Below are 27,115 nucleotides of genomic sequence, written 5' to 3'. Positions count from 1 at the left end.
TTTAAGTTGTTAACCTCATTGCGGTTAAAATGAACTAAATAATTAACAAGGGAAATTCCAGCTCTCTGACTGTTTTCGCCTCGTGATTTTTGTTTCGTTAGAATAACTCGGGTAGGGGCTATGCCAAGTAATTCTGTTAAAGTAAGTTTGATCTCATCAACGGTTTGATCGTTGGTCGTCAACGGTTTGATGTGAATGTTCGTAATAATATTACGAAGATGATGAGTGTTTTGAATGCGGACTCAATTGGTCGGCCTCGGAAGACGAAGTGTTTTGCCTCGCTTGTTAAACACGTCGTAGGACGAAAGTGTCGGCATTTTATTTCCGATTAAACTGAAATTTTGCACAGGGTGTTTTTTCGGGCAGGTAAACATTTTGTATAGGTTTTTTATTGAGATGACCATTTTGGTTGGCATTTCGGTCTGCAACCTAAACGATGCGGAAAGCTCAAATCCTCACAAGATTGGCCAATATTATTCGATAAACCTGGAAGGTTTAAGCAAATCTGCTCGGGAGCATTACCAACTATTTTCCCGTTTCGTTCGGTCGTTGTATAAAAAACCATTTTTCTCCTTTACCGCTGTTTTAATCTTCAAAAACAACATAAGATGCGTTCGAAAGCGGCGTTGGAAATGGTCATCGGTATAGACCGTTTTTAAAACGCTGGATGGCACCTTCCTCCGTATGGCGTTTTTTTTTGGGTATTTACTAGGCTAAGAGTCGCCCCGAATCTTTCCGAAAACCATTTTCTTAATCGCGTTTAAGTAAATTTGTTTTGCGAAATCACTTTCTTCATCACTAGAATCAATCAAATAATCGAAAACAATTTACGCGTTCTATATTTAAGTTCTTTTTGGTGGCAAATTTTCAAATAATAATAGCAAACTGTGGGAACCGAGACAGCATGAAATACAGAATACAACTAATGACAGTTCGCCAGCTTTCAGTAGAATAGTCATTTAAGCCAGCGTTGCGGGACGTGCCCAGTTTTACGGAATTACTTTAAATAAACATATAAGGATGAACACATTTATGTACGCACAAGTAAAAAAATCTGCAAAAGAATTATGTTATCGATAACTTGGGAGAACGGAAACAAAGTTAAAACAAAGTTATGTTAAATGGAGGGAACATTTTATGAAGTAGAAAGAACGTAGATCATTCCGGAAACGATTGACTGACGGATAAGTTGGTTATTACTAGATCCGCAAAAAATATGCGAAATACATTACAAACAAACATTTTGCCAACGCTGGCTAGTGACGGTCTTCAGAAATTGGCAACTGCCGGTGTGAAAAAGAAATAGTGGAATTGGTAATCCCCATTAGCAACGACCGGTGCGAAAATCGGTTGCTATCCAAAATAGCAACGGCCAGCGTTGTGAAAAAAGTAACTTAAATGGCAACTCACCGGTGCGCTTGCTCTAAGCGTGGGTTAACTCTCAGGGTCCTCCAGACTGAAAAACTCGTTTACAACCCTTCGGAAATTTCATCCAAAAAGGAGATGGAAGACGTCGAAAAAGGAGATAGAAGAATAGTAAGTCTGAGAGAAGCACTATACCCCGTAAGGTAACTTCTCAATGAATGAGTTTAACTTTCTCGAAAAATTACATACACAGTCTACTGTACAAATAACCTAAAAGTGGAATTGCATTTGAAAAGCATGGCATTTTGACATGAGAGTTCGAACCCCCAACGAGCGAATCACTTCTGTTCAACACAATCAAGTGATGTCAATGTTAGCCCTTTCCTTGAAATCAGTAGATTTCCGATTCCGTAATCTGCGGTAAAAATTTATCATTCTTTTGATTTTGGAAATCGAAATTATGGTGAGACAGAAATTTTATAGCACCAGCCAAATTATACCAGCATTGTCCGAATCCCCTACGATCGCCTTGCTGGCGATATCACGCACACAGACACACCGCTCGCACACCACAGTACAGCGCATAGGTAAAGAGAACGGCCGTCGCCGTCGGTAAACGTCAAAATTGCCTTGACTCAGCCAAAGTGCGATTTCCAACTTTTCCGCGACAGCATAGAATTTTACGGGAAAACAGAGAAAAAAATATCGGCGATTCTGTGGCCTAGACAGTGGTATCCCGGGTAAAGCTAGTTGTCGCAAGTGCCCTGCCGGTTGTGAAACAGGCCGTAGGAAATTATACCAACAAAAGCCAGCCGGAAGTGGCTAATAGGCGATGGCCTCGAAGTACGAAATGTGAAAGTTTTCGTTTTTCTCGCTAGTTTAAAAAAGGAAGAAAAATATCTTATTCTGAGTGCTCTAGAAGGCTTGTGAAAATAGTATACCGGTTGAAGGTGTTTTCGTGCTATCGGTCTCAGCAATTTCAACACCGTTGTCGGTGTCTTTTTTCCGGAAGGTTCGTAAGACCTTGACAGCCAGAATGTCGGTAGTTCGAACCAAAGTTCTCGGTTTGGTGGACGTAATCATGCGGGTTCCCAGCCTGTTCATCATTGATGAAATCCTCAAGATCAGCATGGGACTTCCGAATACGTCATCTTCCGCTTCGAACGGAACGACTGCAGCGGATCCATCGCCCGCTTCGGGCGTCGTGCCAGAGTCGCTAGTCAACATGACTGTCAATGCTACCATGAAGGTAGCCACAGCGACAGCCGATATGCTGGGAGCAACCGCCGGAATCGGACCGGATCACGGTTCCATCAAGGACAACATCGAGTTTTACAAGTTCGTATCGATGACGACGCTCAAATTTCTGCTGTGCTTTTTGGGTAAGTGGCGATCCACTTTTGATGATTAAATTTTGACCAGCAAAGGAAGTGTGTGAGCTTCGAATGGAATGACGGGGCAGAAAAAAAGGAAAAATAAAACAAAAAACAAACAAATATATTTTGCATGCATGATAGTGGAACTGGTTCTACCGCTTGAACCATAGCATAGAGGTAGAACTGTTCGAAATGTTTATGCCACTCGAACCGCGTAACCAGCCTGCAGAGGAGGAGGTGCCACAATAACAATAACAGTATTGGCTGCCTTGAAGTGAACATTTCGAACAGCAAGTGGCTGCAGCTTAACTAGCTTGCCACCGTTTGAGTGGCAATTTGCTGCTTGATTTGCGGCCCGTCTGCTTGGGGGTTTTGAACTCCGCACTACGCGAAGGTTCGCTTAGTCCTGTTTCAAAACTAGCTGTCAGAGTTAGATCAACGAATCAATTGCCAATATAAAATAAGAAAGGAATCTATAAAGGAATGCGTGTTATTACGTGTACTTTAAGTGATTAATTGATAATGCACCTGGCGGTGAGAATTCGTTTCTCTTTCTCTGTATACCTATGGACACGACTTCTGATAAAAGTTTAATCATTCGAACTTTGAACACCATCTTCTCTGCTGTACTCTGCTTTGGTTCAGCCAACCGATCTAATAACACGTTTTTCGTTGGTACTGCTGAGTCATTTTTGATTGTGTGCTATTTGCGGTCTAGTCTCGCTTGTTGCGGGTTCAAAAATTTGGCCCCTTTCGGGTGCTCAAATATGAATAGAATAGACTTTGGTTTGTTGTTTTCATCCATTTCTTTTCTTCTATTTGTCCAATGCGATACAAATCTCGGTGATGATAAAAGCGAAATTAACTATTCCAAAGCCTTTATCTATCTATTTTTAAGAAGATCATCAACTATTGAAAACCTTAACACGGGAACCATTTTGCTGCTTTTCCACTAATGTAAAATCTTCCAATGTTTGCAATTTTTCTTTTTGAAAACATCTCGTTAGTGCAAAAAATTATGCAACTGTCGAACCACGTTTCTTCATAGCCGCAGTCTCAATATTAAATGACTCAATATTAAATGAATTGTCAGGTGCTCCTACTATATCCAGCAATGCCGTAAGTAAAACTTCTTTCGCTACAAAGGCTTCTCTATTTTTGTACCAATAGCATAAAGTGCTGTTACAGACGATTTACCCTCCTGATATGCGAATTGATATTCGCTGAGAGTAGCTTCAATAAAACATGATAAATATTTTTTCCATTGTTTTAAGCAAGACTGACGACAAGCTGATTATCCTGAAGGATTTTGGTAATAATTTGTTCCCTCTATTGACCATGGAGATAGAGATAACCTAAACTTCTCGCCAAGCTTCCGCAATAAACCTAAAATTTATACTTAATTGAAATAGTTGTGTCAGAAGGTGACTGCTCATTTAACTCTTCTTTGTCTTGTCCACAAATTTTAATGTAAATTACGCCGAGTATATAGCCACATTCTTAACAAGCCATTGCGCCCGATTAAGCGATCGATGCACAAATGAATATGCAAACTTTGAGGATGTGTACTACAATATTTTCAATGCACGGATTCAAAACACGGATCGCAACACAAACTCCTCCAGTAGGTCTCGCAGCACCTGACGTCATCATTCAGCAACAATCGTTGAAAACCCAAATTCCATCTTTTGATGGAAGGTATGATTCTTGGCCGAAATTCAGGGCTATCTTGGGTGGAAACTCAAATTCGTGGGTTATTCAATATCAAGAAAACGACATCGAAATAACACGAAGAACTGCGAGGAATCGTCACCGAAGCCAATCGACACGTCGAATGTTTGTGCTACCTTCAACAAGAAATCACCGGAGTATCGGAGCACATAATTGTTTATCTGCTTATTTCTGCCTTGGACAAAGCAACTCGTAAGTTGTGGGAAGCCACTCAGGAGAAAGACGACCTACCGAAATACAAACAAGTCAACGAGTCCCTAAATCCAGATGTCAGAATCTGGAAAACTGTAAATCAGCTTTCCTAACAGCACCTCGAACTTTCAAAGGCAGCAACCAACAAAAGTTTTGCCACAGAAGAGCCCCACCGTCTCGGCTAGCGCACTTCAAACTTGTGAGATTTGCGGTGGTGATCATCGGAAATATCAATGCAACGTGCTGATTCACATGACGGGATCCCAGAAGAATAAAAAGATACGAGCCGCTGGAGTTTGCTTTAACTGCCTGCGGAAAGCGCACCGTTCCAAAGAATGTCCTTCCAACAAGAAATGCCATAAGTGCCAACGACTTCGAGCTGTTCTTCGATATCTAGAAACCGAGCTAATTGAGCCTAGAAGATAACCTGCCACAGCTGCGGGTACTCATCTTGGATGGATTGTATCTGGTGTCATCATCGAGCCAATGTCGAACATTTCCGTCCAGCATGCCAACCACATTTCCCTTGAAGGTGTCGAGCAGCAGTTCTGGCAAATCGAGGAAGTGTTCGACGTTTCGAAGTTGTCAACCGAAGAAATGACTTGCAAAGTACATTTTCTATCCACCTACCAACGCGGTATTCATCACCACGTTACCTATGTTTCATGGAAAACTCGCGGTTCTCAGATTAACGGGGCGAATAGAAACAATGCCGTAGCGGCTATTTTTTGTACCAAAACATGTGGATTTAAGAAATGCTATAATGTTATATATGTAAAATAATGTCTGGAACATGTTTTGTGCATTTTCAGTCCATCATGGTCAGGACTTACCAACAAAAAAGCCCAAAAACGTTTCGCTCCGCTTGTTGCTGTTGAAATTTTACGCAAAAAAATTTTCCTTGTCAAGCGGTTACGAAATATAGAATCAACTACTCTGTGATAAATCGGATGTTACCTTTAGACTTCAATCCAGTAGACAACCATGCTAGTTTCCAAAAACGTGATGAAAGTCTGATTTATCTGCTGCATGATGCTCGATATGGACTGATCCGAGAGATATGAATCAAGGTTTCAGTTCCACCAAGACAAAATGTTCCCGGATGTCGTGTCCTAGATGAAACACCGGAAGATGCCAGACCGGTAGAAATTCTTGACCCAACCCCGAGTCCTTCTGTTCTTAATAAGGACTGTAATCGTACATATTCATCCATAAGATAACAAACATGAAGTAATAAACCGAACATTTCCACTATTTTGATATTATATATCGTTTTCTTGCCTCTCATATCAATAAATATGATGCAATTGTTCTGTTTTCTTCAAATTAAAACTAGAATTTTCTATCAGAACAAGGAAAACGTATGTTATAGGCGAGTGTTTCTATTCGCCCCATTGCGGGATGAATAGAAACATGCAACATTTTTTTCAATAAAACAATGAATTACTTATTTTATCAAAATGGACGTTACGCCCTTAATAAAGGGAGGCAAGACCCATGTTTTAAAACTTTTGTATTTATTCTAGACATTATAGTATTTTTTGTACACTGCAAGATATATCGAAGACTGTTTCTATTCGCCCCGTTTTAGGTAGTTGTGACTTTGGAAGAGTTTCATATTATTGGTTGATAAACAACTTTGTAAAAGAAACCATCCTTCTAAATTGAGAAAATGAAGAAAAAAATTTAGTACTAGTTTAGTACACGTTTAGTACAAATATTTTCTTCTTCTTCTTCTTAGGATGGGTTGTCTAGCTGGTCGCCGTAAGCGAATTACTTCTACACTAGGCCCAGGTTATAATGTCAAAACCTCCAGGAGCAATTCATGACGCAACGGTCACTGGCGACCAATAGAGCACATGTGAGCGAATTTACTCTGGACTGAAGGTTTCAACGGCAATAATGTGTTGTAAATGGGGAACGTACCTGTTGTTACCGGTTCATATCACCTTACTCACCACAGAGTTGACTATACCTTTGTTGTTCCAAGGCCTCATTACATCGATATTAATGCCGGCAGTCTTACTTGTGTCGTTGCGTCTGTTGCACTCGTTTATGCCGTGTTCTCATCCTCGGACGCACATTTCGACATATCCCATGCAAGCCCGTCCGCGTTACTGCTGTGCTTGCCATGGTTCTTTCGGTTGTTCTGGTGATCTATTAAACATTTTGTCTCGCAACCGCAAAAAAAGAGAAAAAAAAAAGGATGGGAGTGGTCAATGGCAAAACCGAAAAGTACTGTCACATACATCCACATTCAGACCGTCAACATATACCACCACCCAATGAAATTCATTCTACCAAAAACGTATAACTGATAGCGAATTTATCCACTCCACTGGGTCAGTGCCAACACCTGGAATAATGAAACGATAATGCGACTAACGACGTAATCTAAAGAGATGCTAGGCAGTTGTCTGCATTCAAAGCTCATGTATTGGTGCGGCAAAACTGGCTCAACATTCGCTGCGCAACTATCCATTTCAGGGTGCCAACTGCACAATAATGGGTCGAATCAAATCGAAATAGAATCGTTCTAACAGCAGTTAAAGCGAATTTTTTATTCCACAGGGTCAGTGCAAGTCTACCCAAGAATAAAGAAATGGCATCACGATTTAGAACGCAAGTAAGAAAGAGATGCCAGATAATTGTTTATGAACTAAGCACGTGCGACGGTGGATTGAAACTGACAAATTTACGGTGCGCTTTGGGCAACACGCCGGGTCGATACTGGGTCAAAATCAAGCGAAAGTGGGTGAGCTGGGTGGAATAAAGAAATTGCCATTAGATCGCAACTGGGATTGACACTGGGAACAAATAAATTCGCGCAGTTAAAACAGCTGAATGAGAGAAAAAAAAATTATAATAAAACATACGGGTGAAAAGACATACATAAGCATACACACATGTATATATGGAAAAATAATAATAATGAGAGTAATAGTAGTAGTAGTTGTCAGAGAAGTGGGAAGGGTTAGTAATGCTACATTATATGAGTGCAATGGGTGGTCGTTAGTCACGAGGTTTTGTTAGTGGTTTTAGGGTTAGTATAAACCTCGATTAAGACCTACAGACCCCGCCAGTATTGAGTTTGTTAGGTCATGCTAAACTAAAACCGGCGGTGTGGTAAGTCAAGCGTAATCAAAGCAAAAAAACCTAAATTAATCCACCTAGCGGTCAGACCCAGCCTTTCTCATTCAAACTTATTATATGTTAGAATAGATTTACACGATTTAGGAGAAAAAATACTCCTTGAAAATTGCTGCTAAACCTAACATTCAAACACATATGAGCATATATTAAAACATACATATGCAAATATAATGAAATAAGTATGTTTCAAATACATCACGCAAAAATCCAGATGACTACTTCTGGTTACCGGAGTACATCCTAAAATGGCTAAATTTTGCCTAATCCGGGTATTTCTATGGCGAAGATGCCGACTTCATCCATTATGAGTGTTGCGGAAGCGGTACACCCAAAGGCCAGAAATCAACTTAGGACGCCATTTTTAATTTCTAGATACTTAGTAGCTTCCGATTTCTGGAAAACAACCTTAAAGGGACAAACATTACCAATGTTTTTCAGGAACATTATCCCGGGCTCGAAAGCCGGGAGTAAACACCATATTTCACATTGAAACCCGATTTTGCAGCTTTCGGTTTCTGGAAAACATCCACACACGTACACACCCACACACAAACATATACACCAATACATGCACACATGCAGAAAATGCTCGTTTCGTCGAACTGAGTCGAGTAGTATATGACATTCGACCATTTGGATCACTTTTCTACCTTTTAATTAGCCAGTGATCGTTAGGAGAAAGTCAATATGTTTACTTTCATTATGTGATTTCACATTTTTATGAACAACGGACAAAGTTACAATCCGAATATAATGAAATTCAATAGCATCCTATGGTGCAACTAGAGCTTTCATTTGACACTAATTTTGTGAAAATCGGTTCAGTCATCTCTGAGAAAAATGAGTGAGTTTAAACAATCCAGGAACTTTTCTTTACATAACTTTTGAACCATATGTTAGATCATAACGAAATTTAAAAGTTAAGGGTTTTGGAGACAGCTTAATAATTTTAAACCAGTTTTATTGAAATCGGTTATGTGGTTTCTGAGATATTGATGTTTCGTGATTTTTACATTTTGATACATAACCTCTAAACTAAAAATCCGATTACCATGAAATTCAATAGCATCCTATGGCGCAACTAGATCTTTCATTTGCAATTAATTTTATGAAAATCGGTCCAGCCATCTCTGAGAAAAGTGAGTGAGAAAAAAAAGTTGCACATAAACACACACACATACACACATACATACATACATACAGAAAATGCTCAGTTCGTCGAAAGCGGTCGAGTGTTATATGACATTCGGCCATTGGGGCCACTTTTATACCTTTGGTTTTTCCAGTGATTGCTATACCTTTCTAGGAGAAAGGCAAAACGGATTGCAATTATTGTGTTGATCTCAATAAATTGTTACTATTATGTTATCGTTATAATGTTATTTATATTGTAATTTTTATTAAGCTTTGTCGTCAAGTCCTCCACCCATGTGTAGGGACGTTTAGTACAAATATTTTCATAAAAAAAAATTTCCTTCATAATTCTCATGAACATTGCCGAAAACACTATCTCAAAAAACCAACACCATCGGGAGTTATTAATTTTGTTCCGCTAGATTGCATTCCTGAACCACTGTGCACTGTAGTAGATGTGGTACTTGAACGAAGTGCCCGCAATGGGATCTACTGCACGGAATACGCGTTCTCCCGTTTTCGGCCACCTCATATCCTGTATGGCAGCAACCTCGACATTCACTTTTGCAGCTCTCTAGACAGGATACCTGCACGTGCCGGTTCGAGTAGAGTCCTTACATTCGAAGTAGGGGAGAGTGGGGGAGGTTCGGACACTTTTTCTATCTTGATTTTTAATGAATTTTTTGTTAACTTTTAAAAATATCTAAATTCATCCTGGCTGTTGCTTGGTCATCGGAGTAGCATATAAGCGTGTTAGTAGTGTACGTTGATGCGATTTCGATTGATTTATTTAATTTTTCAAAAATGCTTTTTTGTCCGAATGTGCCCCGTGTGTAAGCTAGTTTCGGACAGTCCTGGGGCACATTCGGACAGTGTTGAAAAACTGTTCTAGATTAATGAAATTTTTGTGTTTTTTTACTCTTTCTTCCACATAAGCAGAGACTGAGATCAGATGCTTCACAAATCTCGAAACTCATCCTATTATTTCAAATTTAATTAATAAAATAAAAACCTAGCAAACTGGCTATGAGAGGGAAAGGATACACGAACTATGCCATTTTCTCGGTAATATCTGATTGGTTCAAAATGCAATGGCATTCGTGATTGTCAAACAACAGCAAATTGGTTCACTTACGCTGCTTTCAAGTGTTCCAGAACATTGAGAAACAATTTTCCAATCGCCTTGGTATATGGGAACTTTCGATCAAATATTTCTCTAGAAATGTTTCTTCCACGTTCGTAAATACTTGTGATCTGAGTTTTTGGACGAGAAGCTCTTTGATTTTTCCTTTTTTTTAGTTTCTTTGTTTTTCAGACGACAGACCAAGGTAATTTTTTCAAGTCCGCAGGTATCAGAAGCGTATCTCAAAGACATTGTTCCGTTAGAAACTCTTCCTAGCTCATCTTCGTTGATGCTTGCTCTATCGGTTTTCTGTTTGTAGTTCCGAACCATTTTTAGGACTGAGGAACAGTCTAAATCGATATTTGTTAATAAACAACAATCAAATACAAATTTGCTAAGTGTCCGAATGTGCCCCACCACCATCCGAAGGCAAATCCTAATTTTATCTAATCAATAAGATCTTTGTTTCCCCGTTATTATCACGTCTTTTCATTACATATTAGTTACGAACTAAGGTGGTGTACTTGAATTTCTAAATCTCTCACGAAGAAAGTAGAGAAATACTTACAACTTCAAGCTCAAACGGTTGAAAACATGAATAAAAAATGGCACTATGTTGTTTTGTAAGTAATGAACAACCAAGAGCTGTCATACTATATAGCACACTGAAAAAACTGCGCACGCTCCATCCAAGTGTTTCATCAATTGGATATGAAAATGACTCCGCATTGTTCTTCGAAGATTTTTTTTATCGAATTCAATCATTTTTCACTTTCGTTTCAAGTTGTCGCACACATCAACTTACATCCATGAGCCGCACTTCATTTACGTATGATTCCAACATCCCTTTCAAGTGAATTGCACTTGAATCTGCCCCACTGTTTCATCACAGTGATTATCATGTGCGAAACACTTTCGGTTGATTTGTTTTGTTTTTATGTGTCAAATGAAGTGCCGTTTGTGCTGAAAAGTAGAAAAATGGTGACAGATGAAAAGTCAACGAGTGTCATACGGCTTAGAAGCTCGACGATTTTCCGGACTAAATTTGTAAATGTTTGCAAGGTAAGTTATTTATGTCACGTAAAAGAATCCAATTCTAATCTTATTTCGTTCTTCTAGCATCAGATCACAGAGATTCTGATGAAAGCATCTTTACGCTAGAGGCAAGTATTTGTTTACTTAAACATTAATTAATACAATTAAATTAATTAAATTTTTTGTTTGCTTTACAGGCTTCTTCAACAGAGAAGTAATGATTATATTTGATTATGAATCATTATAGATAAAATTAAATTTTTAAGTTTTATAAATAAAACAAAGGTTGCATTATATGCAATACTTTCCATGTAAAACTGTTTTCATTTTGAAATCGAATAAAAATCATTCGAAGCTCGGTAAAAATTCATTTGAGATTCAAAATCCAAACACATTATGTCTATGTGTCATAACACGAGAATTGAAAGTGTTTTCCTTTTGGAAATGAGGTGTTGCACGATAAATAATTCTAAAGTGTTTCGCATATGAATTCTATATGTTTTGACCAGTAGGGCGAAATCAAGTGCAAAACACTTTATAATGTCGTGTCGATTTCTTTGAGTGTAGCAGCTGTTGGTGGAAGGGTTGCCAACTTACTTATATTTTTTGTTTGGTCTAAAATTGCACCATTTGTTTTTTTTTAAGCTCTGTCCGAAACTACCTCCGTCCGAAACTGCCCCCTTTCCCCTACCGAGTTTCCCATAATCGTTGTCCTTTTTCGTACGCCTAGGTCCATGCCGATCATTCCGTTCCATATTTATATCTAGATTGTTCGTAGTATTTTACCTTCGGTATGCTGCCTTACTAGGGCTGCGATACCTAGTCTCGCGACGGGTCAGACGCTGTTGTACGCCGCCCCTAACATGGGGATACAGCCGCGTACGATCCCCCTTCCCAGTCAGCATACGACCATAGTTTCCACCGGGGGTTGGTTACCCGATCTCCGCTAAGGTTACTCGTATCCCGGTTGGCACCTCGTGGAGGTTGGGATAGGAGTTGCTGGACAGAGGTGAATTAACACAATGGGGTCTCAAGGGACACGTGCCCAGCCGTTTTTTATATTTGATTGTTTTCAATTTTTTAAATATTCTTGCTTTTCGTGTTTTTATTACTCGCGAAACATCTATCTGTGATTCTCGATGAGATGCGTTGAATTTTAGGCTCTTCAATTTTTGTTCTCGCTGGTGGAAAATACGAGCAACATTTCTTTTTTTTTTAAATAAATGATATATCAAAAAACCAATCTGTTTAACTAATGTTTCTCGTGGAAGCAATCTGAGACATTTTTTGACAAAAAAAAACATCTTTAACCCTTCTTCCAGGTTGCCTGAGCGCAGCGTGTGTCTTCATGCTGTGGACACGCCACTTAGTCATAGTGTACATGTACATCATCTCGGTGGGTCTGATATTCCTGTCCTACTGGAGCAACGTATCCGCCCTGTCGGTAATATCGGACGGTCCCAGCCTGCTGGAGGACTTTCTATCGCTCAACATGGAACGGTTGCTCGATCCCGGGGGTGTAGCCTTATCCATACTGCCCCACCTGTTAGCCCAGTGGCTGATGGGGGTCATCTTCGCATACATCCATCTGGGACCAAAGTAAGTCCAACCGAATAAAGCGATTCACGGGAAAGTTTCTCTAAGATTATTTTATATTCACAGATACAAAATCATCCAGAAAGCGCTGCCATTCAGCTTTCTGATGCCACTGTTCCTAGCGATGCTACCGCTGCCGGCGGTAGTGTTGAGACATTCTCCCGCAATTGCCGCCATTTTACCGCTGGTGCTGTCCAAAATTGCCCTATGGAGTTCTTCCTTCGATGTGGTCAAGACAATCCTCAGCGGTTACCAGCATGCTCGAAATTTCGCGGCCAACTTTGGCATTTCCGCACTGATCGAGAACGAATGGCAACGGTTGAATGTGCCGTGCGTACTGAGGGCATTCTGGACGATCCGGCTGACCGAACAGCTGATCAGTATGCTGCTGAACTCGGACGTTCCACTCAGGTTCGCGGCAACAGTGCAAAGTCTACTGGTTAGCGGTTGTGAAACGCTGACCGCCGTCCTGGGGGTGACCAGCATCATTTCGCTGGTCTGCCACTATATTGGCAAAGCGTTTCAGCATTTTCTGCTCTCGGAGGATTACGACGAGGATAAATCGATCGGCACGGTGTCCGCTATTCTGTTCTACATACTGGCACTGCAAACCGGACTAACCTCGCTTTCACCGGACAAACGGTTCGTGCGCTTGTGTCGCAATCTGTGTCTGCTTATTACAGCACTGTTGCACTTTCTGCACAACATCGTTGCCCCGATTCTGATGTCACTCAGTGCGGCCAGGAATCCGTCGAGGTTGGTTCGAATGATAAATTGTCTGATGTGATTTTTTGATCATGTTTTTAATTCTTTTGTATAGAAAGCGCCATGCTCGAGCTCTGATGGTATGCGCCTTCCTTCTGCTAACCCCACTGGGATTGCTAAGCATCCTGTGGACTCGAAACTCGCCTTCGACCTGGCTGCTAGCAGTCACAGCCTTTTCAGTGGAAGTGATTGTTAAGGTATGATACAACTTTTCCCTTTTTTGCAGTAATCCTTCCACCATGAACGTCTTTTCGTTCCAGGTACTGGTAAGTTTGGCGACCTACACACTATTTCTGCTGGACGCACGACGGCAAACATTCTGGGAAAAGTTGGATGATTACGTTTACTACATCAGAGCGTTTGGAAATTCGGTCGAATTTTGCTTTGGAATATTCCTGTTCTTCAATGGTGCATGGATTTTAATCTTCGAATCTGGTAAGTGTTTTGTTTTGGCTGTGTTTGTTGGTACGAAAAAAAACCCTAAACTAACTGTGCTCTGAGTTTCGGTAGTAAAAAGGCTTTCCTCCTTCTGTTCTGTTTTGCACCTTTTCTGGGATGAGATCCACGTCGAGTTTATTATCTGTTAACTGTCGATCTTTTAGCTTGACTGTTTTTTTTCAAGAATTTATTTTTTACTTCTTTCCTATCCTGCGCTTCCTTCGTCCTCCAATAACGAACAAATCTATTTTTCTGGCGTGCGTTAAAAAATTTACGTTAATTAAACACCACAACCAACAAAAAAAAAACGCACACAAACACACTCGCGTGCACTGTTACTACTACTTAGCTACCATTCCTGTAGGCGGCGCGATCCGGGCCTTGATGATGTGCATCCACGCGTACTTCAACATCTGGTGCGAGGCGCGAGCCGGCTGGGGTGTGTTCATGAAGCGAAGGACAGCGGTGCATAAGATAAGTTCACTTCCGGAGGCGACTCCGCTGCAGCTGCAGTCGTTCGACGATGTCTGCGCGATTTGCTATCAGGTAAGTTTGAACACCCGAAGAGCGCTTCTGATTCGGGAGACTAAATAAAAGCTCTATTTTAAGGAAATGACTTCGGCCAAAATCACCCGCTGCAAGCACTACTTCCACGGGGTTTGTCTGAGGAAGTGGCTGTACGTGCAGGATCGCTGTCCACTGTGCCACGAGATAATCATGAACCAGGACGGAAAGAACGGAGATGGGTCCGAGGACGACGGCACCGACGTTGCCAATGAGGAGGTAATTTTTATTCAGAATCGATGGTTTTTTGTGTCCAGAAATTGGTGTCATAAGGTCAAAAGGTCAGAGAGTCCAAAAGTAAATTGACAAAACCCGAAAAAATAGTAGAATAAATAATGAAACAGTTATTGCGTCAGTAGCAAAACTGTCCCGAGACAGAAGAAAAAAAAACTTTGCACACGCCGATGTTATAACAGGCGATTAAAATTAAGAATTGACAAGTTAAAAGTTTCGACAAGCGTTAAATTTCGTGTTCGGCCGCTACATTGATGACCCGCGACGTTGTAGCAAATTATAAGAGCAGAAAGATTCTCTTACAGCGGAAATTCTTCGGCTAAAAACCTCCAGCCACAATCGAGGCAAATCTACTTCACGAAGTCAAAGAGATTCATGCTCATCATCAAGATCTAGTATGTGTTGGTATGTATTATCGGAAGTTTGGCAACGATGCACAACAACGTCGTGGGCCGTGTGTTTGGAATTCAAAAAACTAAAAATTTCCCCAGTGTCGTCGGCGAAGGTGGCAGGAGTATCAGAAAGCCACCGCAAGATAATCATTGATAATAAAAGCAATTCTCGCTTCTTGGTTGACACTGGTGCAGACGTTCCAATCTTGCCGACTTCTAGGAAGGATCGCGTAGAAGGTGTTAAAGTTGTATGCCGTCAAAGAAAGTCGCATTCAAACGTATGGAACAAAATTGATATCCACGGATGTTGTGTCAAGACGTCAAGTCACCTGGAGTTGCCTGATTGCTGAAGTGACGATACCAATAAATGGAGCTGATTTTTTGGCATACTCTGGTATTCTCGTTAACCTCAGACGTCAAAAACTAATAGACGGAATGCTGGTATGAAGCATTATATTTGTGGGCATCGGTCATCCATTTCGAAGTTTGTCTGAAGAGTTTTGGGAAAATACTCATGCAGTCATTGTTACTCGTGACCCACCGGTAGCGTCAAAAGTACGACAAATGCATCCTGATAAAATTAAAGCAGGCAAGAAAGATTTCGGCTTATTTGTGACCTGGTAATCTGCAGATCATCAAGCAGCTGTTAGGCGCTTCGTTTGAGATTACCAGCGACTAAATCAGGCTACGTTCACGATGTGTTAAATTTGCAGCACATGAAGTTTATTGTCACAGCCCTTGATTTGTGGCGAGCATTTTCGTAGAGGGTTGATCTCCTCGGAGGAAAACTCAGCCTTCCTGAGCGTCTGTTTCCCAGGTTAGGGGCGGCTCATAACAGCGTCTGACCCGGAGCAGACGGCGGACGGAAGAAACGTTCTGTCTCGAATGCTATACCCAAGATAGCAGCCCCATCACGAGACTCGGTAGCGTGGCCCTAGTAAGGCAACCTACCTAAACAATTAGACTACGAACATTCAAGAAAATATAACTCGGAACATTCGGCATGGAGAAATGCCGGGAGCACAACGTGCTCACACATCATGTTTTCGTGGACTTTAAGATAGCGTATGATACAGTCGATCGAGACCAGCTATAGCAAATAATGCACGACTACGGTTTTCCGGATAAACTGACACGGCTTGTCAATGCTACCTTAGACCGAGTGATGTGTCACGTGTGCGTGTCGGGGACACTCTCGAATCCGTAGAGGGTTGAGACAAGGGGATGAATTATCCTGCACGTTGTTCAACATTGCCCTTGAGGGTGTAATCCGACGAGCGGACATCGAAAAGAGAGGCACGATTTTCAGCAAAGGTAGTCAACTCATACGAAAAACACAGTGACAGCGGAGGCAATCTACGCCAGGCCTAAAGTGGAAGCTAGAAGAGTTGGACTAGAAATAAATGCGTCGAAAACCAGTATACGAATGGAAGAGGCTCAAAAGAAACCAACATTCGCCTCCCACGGACGATGATCATGGACGGTGACGAACTCGAAGTGGTAGAGAAGTTCTTTGGTAACCGCCGACAATAACACAAGTAAGGAGGTCTAACGACGTATTCAAGCTGGAAATCGAGCCTACTTTGGCCTTCGATCCAGGAGCATACGCCGCCGCACGAATCTGACGATGTACAAAACCCTAATTAGACTCGTAGTTCTCAATGAACCGTGACGCTGCTCAAGGAGCACATACGCGCGATGGTCGGTTTTGAACGTAAAGTGTTGCGGACAATATTGGAACGAAGAGTGGCGTAGGCGTATGAACCACGAGCTGCAGGCTCTAGTTGCTTTTACCCATGCTGAGCAACCTAAGCTGAACAGCTAAAGCCCTTGGTCTCCCCGGGACCGCCGTTAGGCATTACTTCAGGGAGAGGGCCCGTCGTGCTTTTCGCACTTACCTCTATGGGTAGCAGAGCAGCCTATACAGGCCAGTTAGTTAACCGTTAACTAACTGGGGCACGTCGATGGTTTCCCGTCGATTGGTGCCCTGCAAAATACTAACGATCTGTGATGCTGCCGTGATGACCGCATCCCAGATTTCCCTATTTTCGCACATCCTACGCACTATATTCTCTGGCGTGGTGTCCATCCCACTTATTGCCAGCATTTCGTACCGTACCCGCTCGAAGCGCGGACATGTGACGAACACATGCTCTGCGCTTTCTTCCGCACCCGTACAAGCGGGGCACATAGGGGACTCGGCGTACCCGAACCTATGCAGGTACTGCCTAAAGCAGCCATGGCCTGACAGGATCTGTGTCAGATGGAAGGTTACTTCCCCATGGCGCCTATTAATCCAGCCTGCTAACTCTGGAATGAGTCGGTGTGTCCATCTACCTTTTGTAGTGTTGGACCACTCCCGCTGCCACCTGTCCATTGAGGATGACCGTATGGTGTTGCGAATACCCCTCGTGTCACGTTGGTCGAAGCACTCTACATCCTCTTTGACGATGATGCTGATGGGCATCATGCCAGCCAGGACGCAAACCGCCTCGTACGACACTGTTCGGTATGCGCACGCGACCCTTAGGCACATTAGCCTGTACGTACTCTCGAGTTTGCCGCGATGGCACGAGGTACTCAATACCTTGGACCACACTGGTCCTCCATACCTGAGTATGGACGTGGTCACGCTAGCAAGGACTTTGCGCCTGCTGCTACGAACCGCCGAGCTGTTTGCCATCATGCGAGATAGCGCTGCCACAGCCATGGAAGCTTTCTTGCAGGTATAATCGACGTGGCTCCCGAACGTGAGCTTGTCGTCGATCATAACCCCCAGAAGCTTCAACGAGCGTTTTGAGGCGATAGTGCATGTACCGGCACTAATCGATGCCTCCTGCTCAGACTTTCTGTTATTTACAACAATAACTTCAGTCTTATGGTGCGCTAGCTCCAGTTTCCTGGAGTGCATCCAGTCTTCCACTACGCGTGTTGATAGCGCGGCCTTTAACTCTACCTCTCTAATAGACTCGCCATAGACCTCAAGAGTTATGTCATCGGCGAAGCCCACGATCACCACCCCTGGAGGGAGTGTTAGTTTTAACACGCCGTCATACATAGCGTTCCACAGTACCGGACCCAGGATGGAACCTTGCGGTACACCTGCGGTAACCGGAACGCTTTTCTGACCCTCGTTTGTGTTATACACTAGCACTCGATTCTGAAAGTAGTTGCCCAGAATCTTGTACAGCGGCATCGGCACTCTGAGACTCTGTAGCGCTAAGGCTATGGAGTCCCAGCTGGCACTGTTAAACGCGTTCTTTACGTCAAGCGTGACGATCGCGCAGTAACGAATGCCCCTCCTCTTGCGTTGGATTGCAACCTCAGCCGTTCTGGTGACGGAGAGAATTGCATCCACCGTGGACCTACCTTTTCGAAAAACCGAACTGGTTGCTTGATAGACCGTTCTCACTTTCTGTATATTTCACCAGTCTATTGAGGATTACCCTCTCAAGCACCTTGCCGTGTCCAGCAGGCAGATTGGTCTGTATGCCGATGGGTCACCTGGTGGTTTCCCAACCTTCGGCAACAGCACTAGCCTCTGGCGCTTCCACACGTCCGAGAAGAGGCAGTCGTCAAGGCATTTCTGCATGACCGCCCTGAACAACCCGGGGGCTTCTTTGATGGCCGTCTTGATGGCCAAGTCGGGGATTCCGTCTGGTCCCGGAGCCTTGCCTACCTTCAGGGAGTTTGCGATCTCGATCAATTCATCTTCCGTCACCCTTACCGCATCGTCAGCCTCTGCACGGCTGCCGTCACTCACGGTAGGTGGTGACTCGTCAGCCGGAGGCCAGGGACTTGGTTCGTGGCTTGGGAAGAGGCCCTGAATGATCGTTTCTAGCATCGCTGGTGATTGTTCGGCCGGGGCTAGCGCACCTCTAGTCTTGGTCATAACGATCCTGTAGGCGTCACCCCACGGGTTCGAATTGGCACTGGCGCAGAGTCGTTCGAAACAGTCTCGTTTGCTGGCTCTGATTGCGCTCTTAAGCGTTGCCTTAGCGGATCTGAATGCGACACCGCGTTCCGCTCTTTGCTCGTCGGAACGTGCGCGTTGCATCCTCCGTCTTGCACGGAGGCATGCATTGCGCAGGCCTGCTATCGTATCGCTCCACCAGTATGTCGGTGGCCTACCCTCTCTAGGCGGACGAGACCTAGGCATCGTGGCGTCACACGCCCATGACAGCATCGAATTTAGATGGTCCACATCCGGGAGCAGTTCACCCCCTTCGTGCTTCCATCTAATTGCCTGCCCAAAAACATCTGCATCGAAATGCAATGTTTTCCAGCCGTAGAAGGATGGAATATTGGCCCTACTCGCTGCTTGCTTCCGCACGCCTACCTCATAGCGGATCGATTGGTGATCGCTATTCGTGTAGCTGTCGTCTACCCTCCAGTTCGTGATCAGTCCCGGGCTGCAGAACGTCACATCGATAATCGATTCGGCACCGTTTCTACTGTAGGTGCATTTTGTACCAACGTTAGCCAAGTCTAAGTTGAGCTTTGCCAAAGCTTCCAACAAGACCTGGCCCCTCTGGTTTGTACAGCGACTCCCCCACTCGACAGCCCAAGCGTTTAAGTCGCCCGCAACCACAAACGCCCGTCAGTTCCGCGGTTGCTTGGTCGATCATCTGTGCTAACATTTCAGTAGACCAACTTGGCGGAGCATAGCAACTGCAGTAGAATACTCCATCCACTTTGGCAATAACGTACCCCTCTCTGGAGGTCGACACAATCTCCTGAACCGGGGACCTGCCTGTCGTGCAAATGGCCGTCTTCCCAGACTTGTCCGATACCCAGTTACCGTTTCCGGTTGGGATACGGTATGGGTCCGAGACGATGGCCACGTCCGACAACGACTCAGCAGCCGCTTGGTGTAGCAACTGCTGCGCCGCATAGCAGTGGTTCAGGTTTAACTGTATCACCCTCAGGCCTGCGGCTTAGTAGCCAGCCGTGCAGCCGGACACTTGGGGCCTCCAATGGCGTGTTTGGCGTCCCGTTTACCGGTGCATACCAGACACTTGGGAGGTGCACCGCAGTCCCGTGCCTTGTGGCCTGCGCCACCGCAGCGGCGGCATAAATTGGACCTGTCGGGCCCTTTGCACGACCAGGATTTATGCCCCCGCTCAAAGCACCTGAAGCAAACGTCAGGCTGTTGGAAGGTGCCCAGAGGGCAGACCGACCAACCCACCTTCAACGTGGCCTTCTTCAGAGCCTTGTTACCCTCCGCTAGTGGAAGCTTTATGGTAGCAACCTGGGTGCCGGCCGGGCCCCTGCGGAGACGAACTGCCTCTGCGGTCACTGCCACTCCACACTCTCGTTCGAAGGCTTGTGCTATGTCGCACCCTTCGGTGATCTCGTCCAGGTTTTTAAGCTGGAGAGTCACTTCAGGAGTGAGGGCTCGGATTTGAACCTCCTCGCCTAGCACTTCCTGGGCCGTCTTTTTATAGGCACAGCCCTTGCCCTTCGCCTCTTTGCGGAGTTCGAGGATCATCTCGCCGGTGCGTGACCGACGAATTGACCTGACGTCCGTGCCGAGGTCTTTGAGCTTGGGTTCGCCTCTCATGGCCTTCAAGACTTCGGCGTACTTAGACGCATCGGTCTTGAAAATGAGCGCGTCACCCTTGCTCCAAAGGTGGATGGACGCACCGACTCATCCCGGAGATAGCCGAATGGATCGAAAGGCGCCATGGGGAAGTTAACTTCCACCTGGCACAGATACTGTCAGGCCATGGCTGCTTTGGGCAGTACCTGCACAAGTTTGGGAACGCGGAGTCATCACAATGTGCGGGCGCAGAGGAAATTGTTTCGCACTGGTAAGGAACGAAATGTTGACAGTAAGCGAGCCGGATACTACTCCGGAAACCATAGTGAGAACGATGTGCAACGACGAGAGCACCTGGAGAACAATCATCACGGCAGATCGTTCTCACGCCGCAAGGCACCAATAGATGGAACCCTGTCTTTACGAAGTCATTGAAGTCATATTGTTGAAGGTTGCTGGAACACAGTTGTAGATAGACAACCATGTCACCGTCAAAAAATGGGGCACCTCTTTATCGTAAATAGTAGGAGGATGCTATCCTGAACACACGGCCACGTGGCTGTCGTAGTCTATTGTTATATTTCATCAGAAACATTAGCGATTTGTTTTCTCTATACTCGGACGAACACATAAGGTTCGCATGGGTTCCCTAGGATTCCTCACATTGGAATCGTGAAGCGTCCTTGATAAGGATTCCTGAAAAAAGAATCCTCGAGAATGCCCAGTCTATGGGGCTAGGATTCCTGAATGAGAATCGTGTAATGAGAATCCTTCAGATTCCCTAGGATTCCTCACATTGGAATCGCTAATCGTCCTTGATAAGGAATCCGGAAAAGGGATCCTCAAGACTGCCCTGTCTATGGGGTTAGGATTCTTGAATGAGAATCGTGTAATGAGAATCTTTCGGATTCCCTAGGAACATTGAAATCGTGAAGCATCCTTGATGAGGAATTCTGAAACAGGAATCCTCAGGAATGCCCTGTCTATGGGGCTAGGATTCTTGAGGGAGAATCGTGTTAGGAGAATTCTTAGGATACGAAACCTTTCACTTCAACCGTTATGTGCTCGACGGGGTTCTTTGGTACCCCGAATTGAAGTACTTGTAACTTTTTAAATTTTCATTCGATACTTGATACTTGATTTGCTACTTGTAGCACCAAGAGATTCAGTAACTTATATACCTTCAAATCAGCGTTAGCAGTTCTCCGAAAAAAATCTCTCATAACCGGATATCCGGTTTGTCAGGGATATATTCCGAAACTTACTTCTTACAATTAATGGTTCGAAGCTCTTAAAATTACTTCCACAGGCCATTTGCTAGCTTTTAAGTGTTTAAGTAATATGGCTTAAAAATGGTCCTATCGGAATCGATTCCAGAGGGGCTGTCACCTTGTTCTATTGCATTGTTTTCATGGTCACTAGAAGCGCCAGTGGAATCTATTCCGGAAGGACCAAATGACCCAAAACCATACAAATGGCCTGTTAAAGTAATTTTATGTATCTTGAACTAATAATTGTTAGATTTTGTCCAAATTTTCATGAAATTCCTCAGTTTTCGGAATATCGGATTCCCGGGAATGAGAGAATTCTTGGGCACCGCTCACGCTAATTTGAAAGTAGATAGGTTACTGGATCTTTTGGTGCCATCGAAATTAAATGAAAATCACAACAGATATGAGAATTTCGAGCACAAAACGGTTAAAGTCAAAGGTTTCGTATCCGAAGAATTCTAATAACACGATATTCACTCAAGAATCCCAGTCCCATATACAAGGTATTCTTGAGGATTCTTTCGTCAGGATTCCCTATTGCGGACGTTTACGATTCCAATGTGAGGAATCCTATGTAATCTATGCGAAACCTTTGGGTGCGACTAACGTATATATGAGTTTATTCTAACCGGGACGTCAGTCATGTCGAATAATCACTTGTTCAAATTTGTAATACTGTTCGCATATTCAAAGAAGTTTCTTTTAGGTTGAAACAACTTCGGCTTGATGCTAGAAGGACGCAAGGTCCATGTACAGTCGCAGTGCTCAGTTTACTTTGGTGATAACTATATATATTAGATTTCTGGTCTTTCTGAATCATATCATTTGAGGTTCAGATCAGAGAAAGCCAAAAAAAGGGGAATCTAGTTTGGCTGAAATACAATAACTTTTACATTGAACGTCTCAGTAGAATAGAATAAGATATTGAGAATATGCAATGTTTCCATTAATTTCTACTAGTACTACAAAAAAGCGAATACCGCTGAAATCGTCCGCAGATACATATTTCGGTTATTACTTATAACCATCATCAGTGCCTATGTGAACTGCTGAAAAAGAATCTTTTTAAGAGATAAATTTTCATTTGTTAACAATCTGTTACACGATTGTTTGGTCAATATCAATTCCAGACATAGGTTTTGTATACTTCTAAAGTAGAATTACCAAGTTACAGAATTAAATTAGGAAGAAGAACACTCTGAGAAAGAAATAACTAACTTTCTCAGAAACGCAATTTGATCCAAAACGGGAGCAAGTTTACCGTCTCTCGTGATGAGTAAAATACTCTTTATGACGTTGGTTAGATTCTTCAATTTCATCTGGAAAAGAGATAGACACATTACGACACGTTTTGCTCAGTCTTATGCTATACACTAATTTTTTTACGCTGGAAACTGAGAAGTTCAATTTTTGTGTCACAATAGTCACACCCAACAAGTTTCTTCAATTTGTCGCCATTGCAGATTTCCATTTACAAATGACGTGGGACTATTTTCAAGCTCTTGTTATCACGATAGTATTTCTAGCACTTCGAGAGCTACTAAGTATTCCATAACAGCCAGCAGATAGCCAGGTGGCCCAGCATCCAGGCGTTTACGTATTTCCTTTGCGCAGTAGACAATGAATTCGACCTAGTCCGTACGGTACCGTTTTAGGAATGGAAATAAAGGTGAAATACGACTTTCGAAAAAAACTTTTAGTGGAGGAGGAGCCTCGTAGACGAGGAAAGGACATAGAAAATACTTGCTGTAAAATCATTCACAAGTATTGAAATCGTTTGTACACTTTAGCGTCGGCTGTATTGACTAAGAAAAGCAATGATCGGCTGTTTAGTTCGATCTACTCTGTGACCAGGAGTTTCGCCTGATATTTGGTCTTGTTTTCAGCTCTGATTGGTCCAAATATGCGCCCAACAACAAGTGGACAATATCGTGACGTTCTTTGGTTTTTCAATTTGCCCCCCTATAATGTTGCCATAAGACGTGACTCTACGTCAAAACTTGGTATCAGACACAGCAACACCTACAACCATCAAAGGAAGTGTTGTGAAATATATAGATATTTGCATCTGATCAACGAGTCTTAACTAGACTCCGCATTGGGCACTTGCGTCTTAAACACTCCTATATAATAGACCACAATTGTGATGCGTCTTCAATAAATAATAAAAATAAAAATTCAATAGAAGTTATAACGAAAAATTAAAAGAGCAGTTGAAATTTTAATTTCAACTTCTTCAAAATAATCTCAAAAACTTGTAAAAAGGATCTTAGAATTTTAAAAAGTCATATGTCAATAATTGATAAAGGAATTTAGGAAAATGCATAAAGGGGTTAAAATATAAGTCACAAACGTCAAACCACGAAAAACTACAATGACATAAAATTATATAATGAACAATAACTGACATTTTATTGTACGTTTATAAACTTTGACAAAAAAAAATTGAACAACACTAAAGTAACAGTTTAAAAAATTGTAATACAATTTTAATTGACATTTTTGATAATATATTTTTTTCATTCCGAACAGGGCCGTAACTTGCTGTCCCCGGGCAACGAAACACCGGCCAGTGCCTCGAGCTCTTCCAGCGACAGTTTGGCAGCGCTAGACACATCGACCATTGTGTCGATTTCCGCCGGTTCCAGTAGCGGTAGTCGAAGTTCGCTAGCCGTCAGCGGCTTTCGCATTTCGAGTTCCTCTACGGCGGCTACCTCTTCGTCTAGTACATCGTCGTCCACGTCGGTAACAGCGGCGGCGGCAATGGCGGCGACATCAGCGAACAGCACTACGACGGCGTCGCCGAGCTCGGACACGACAGCAGTCACCGCCGCTGCCCTGTCCCATATCATACGACATCACCATCAGCCGCGATCCTCCGTCGAACGGGACTTTCTTGACGATCTGGAGTGAACTCGTCCCGGCTCGATTCAAGGTACGCGAAGCGAACCGCGAAGGGTTGTGTGTTGATTAGTGGGTAGTAGTACTAGTTGTTTATGTTGTACTATTTTCCTCCCCTGTCTGTGTGGATATCTTTCAGACTTTCAATGGACAGTTCTATCCTATGGGGTTCTGTATGTGTAGCTTGGATGTTTTTTTTCTATAACTCACTGATGAAATCATGATGGGACAGTCTGCATACGCCAGGAAGATTCGTATTAGTCTAATTTGGGAGATTGCCGGGAACATAGTGGAGAAGGTGAAAGAAAAAAAAACCGAATCAGCAGCGGCAAGGTACAAACAACAACTGGTGGAGGGGTAAAGGGTTAAATTGTTGTGTTGTGTAATTTTGATTACGAACTGTGGCCGGAAAAATCATGACTTGATCGAATTTTCTCTGCCGCACTTTATGTCACCTGTATCTAAATTACGTAAATACAATTTCCCTTGTGGTTGAATGTGGCTATGGATCTGCTTTTGGCCAATCAAGCTTGTTGGATAACGCGCAACTTAATTTCCCCAAACCGATCGATTGTTGGCTTTTCCCGTTTTCCCCCCTATTACATACAACTCTTGCTGTCTGCTGATGAAATTGGCAAAAAAAAAATGACGAACGTAGCTGCAAGTGATACTTACATCTGTCTAATTTATGTTTGTTTTTTATCTTTATTTTAAAACAAAATACTAAAGTAATGTAATTACCTGTGGGTGGGGCAGCATAGTCAAATTAAATTTCTGCAGCATCGTGTCGAACAAAAAAACAAAAAAAAAAAAGAAATGCTAGCCAAATGTGCATTTTTCTTTCCCTTTGTCGATACTCCATTGAGTCCATTAATTAGTTGCTATTTTTGTGAGAATGTAAAAAATATGTAAATATGAGAATCATTGACTTCAACAGATTAGACGAAGTCATGTAGAGAAACCATGTGCAAAAAGAAAAAGATCAATTTACATGCAAAATATAGACTAAGTTCTTATTTTAAAAAAAAGCTCAAGCACTTGGCGTAGAAGTGTACTCTAGATGGTCTGGAACATTCCGAAGGTCTATTTTTGTTTTCTTTCTCATTTGAGAGAATTGTAGGTAGGTGAAAACCTGTGAACATGCACAAGTGGTTGAAAGAAAAGGGGTGGTACTTGCAGCTCCCCAGTGCCACCGGTGTGAAAAATCAAAACAATGCAAAAATGTCTTTCTTTTGTTCGAAAGTGAAGTTTTCGGTTGGATGCATTCCGTTTGTTCGTCGTCTACCACTACTCCGCAGCAAAAACGAAAAGATAAAAACAAACGATTTGCCCCTGGGTCCGAAACCCATTTCGCCTTAACAATCATCACAAAGACGCGCTCTCGATTAAGAGACATTTACCGAGACAATTTGCCGATTTGCGTAGAGTCGTTATTACCGAGCTCGATAAGCGACGGGGTTTGTTAACTGCGTATTATTACATAATTGAGCAAGGTAGTTACCGAATTAGAGAGAGATGTGCGTCAAGTTGCTGCCGATTGTTGTTTGTGATTTGCTGGAGTGTGAATGTCAATTTGTTGTTTGCTTTACGGTAATGATTTTTTGAACACCGCATGATGTATCATGACAAGGCACATTAATGACCAGCCAGAAAAAAAAATGTCTATAGAATACTTTCACTTGAAAACTACCCTTTTTCATAATTTAAATATGTTAGGGGTTGAGGGATGGGATCTAAGCAAACTGCGACTGACGAGTGAGGACGTGGACGTGAGAAAGTTTTCGCATACGTTTCTTTTGTCAATCTAGAAAGTTCTGAATCAGTTTTTAGTTTGTTGTGTAAAAGTGCAAATTTTAAAATTCTTTTGTTGATAAAATAGAAATGAAACATTTAGTTTTACGTCAAAATTTTAATGTATGTAGTCAGTGCTAGAGTGTGTGAGGAACATGTGTTATTTTGAAAAGCTTTTCGTCGTTTCAAGCGAAATAATGCGGTGAGATTATTCCATTCTTATTTGTTCGAATAATGCTGTTTGGGTATTTTTCTTTTCTCTCAGCAAGAATAAAAGCGGGATATTCTACATAGTGCCGTTTTCTATATATAGAAATCTCGTTCCAGTATCAGGGCGCATTACACAGTTTCCCAGAAAGCATACTTTGCTATAATTCTTTTGAGGTAAATGCGAGAATAAGATTTGAGTTACACTCTTGAGCCTTTAGCCAAGAAATACATTACGGGCCATCCACATTCCACGTGGACAGAAGAATCGTCATTTCAAACTCCCCGTCCCCCCTGGTAGACAA

General features: G+C 42.7%; 1 protein-coding gene across 3 annotated transcripts; it reads left to right on the top strand.

The window, feature by feature from the left end:
• The first annotated feature begins 1,951 nt into the window (after window positions 1-1,951).
• LOC129717490 (protein TRC8 homolog) lies at window positions 1,952-25,832 on the top strand. 3 transcript variants are annotated; one of them, XM_055667426.1, is made up of 9 exons: window positions 1,952-2,747; window positions 12,432-12,708; window positions 12,772-13,461; window positions 13,526-13,667; window positions 13,731-13,905; window positions 14,258-14,454; window positions 14,518-14,691; window positions 24,444-24,846; window positions 24,952-25,832. In XM_055667426.1, exons 1-8 carry the CDS (start codon window positions 2,402-2,404, stop codon window positions 24,822-24,824), a joined length of 2,382 nt encoding a protein of 793 aa, XP_055523401.1. In that variant the 5' UTR covers window positions 1,952-2,401; the 3' UTR covers window positions 24,825-24,846; window positions 24,952-25,832. The 3 variants fall into 3 exon arrangements, with proteins under 3 accessions (XP_055523401.1, XP_055523400.1, XP_055523403.1); XM_055667425.1 differs by having other exon boundaries at window positions 1,953-2,747; window positions 24,444-25,831; XM_055667428.1 differs by having other exon boundaries at window positions 1,953-2,747; window positions 14,273-14,454; window positions 24,444-25,830.
• Window positions 25,833-27,115: the final 1,283 nt, after the last annotated feature.

This window comes from Wyeomyia smithii, chromosome 1, assembly GCF_029784165.1.
Source record: "Wyeomyia smithii strain HCP4-BCI-WySm-NY-G18 chromosome 1, ASM2978416v1, whole genome shotgun sequence".
Classification (NCBI taxonomy): domain Eukaryota; kingdom Metazoa; phylum Arthropoda; class Insecta; order Diptera; family Culicidae; genus Wyeomyia; species Wyeomyia smithii.
The sequence above is the reverse complement of the archived record's forward strand: the minus strand, read 5'-3'. Positions and strand labels throughout refer to the sequence as shown.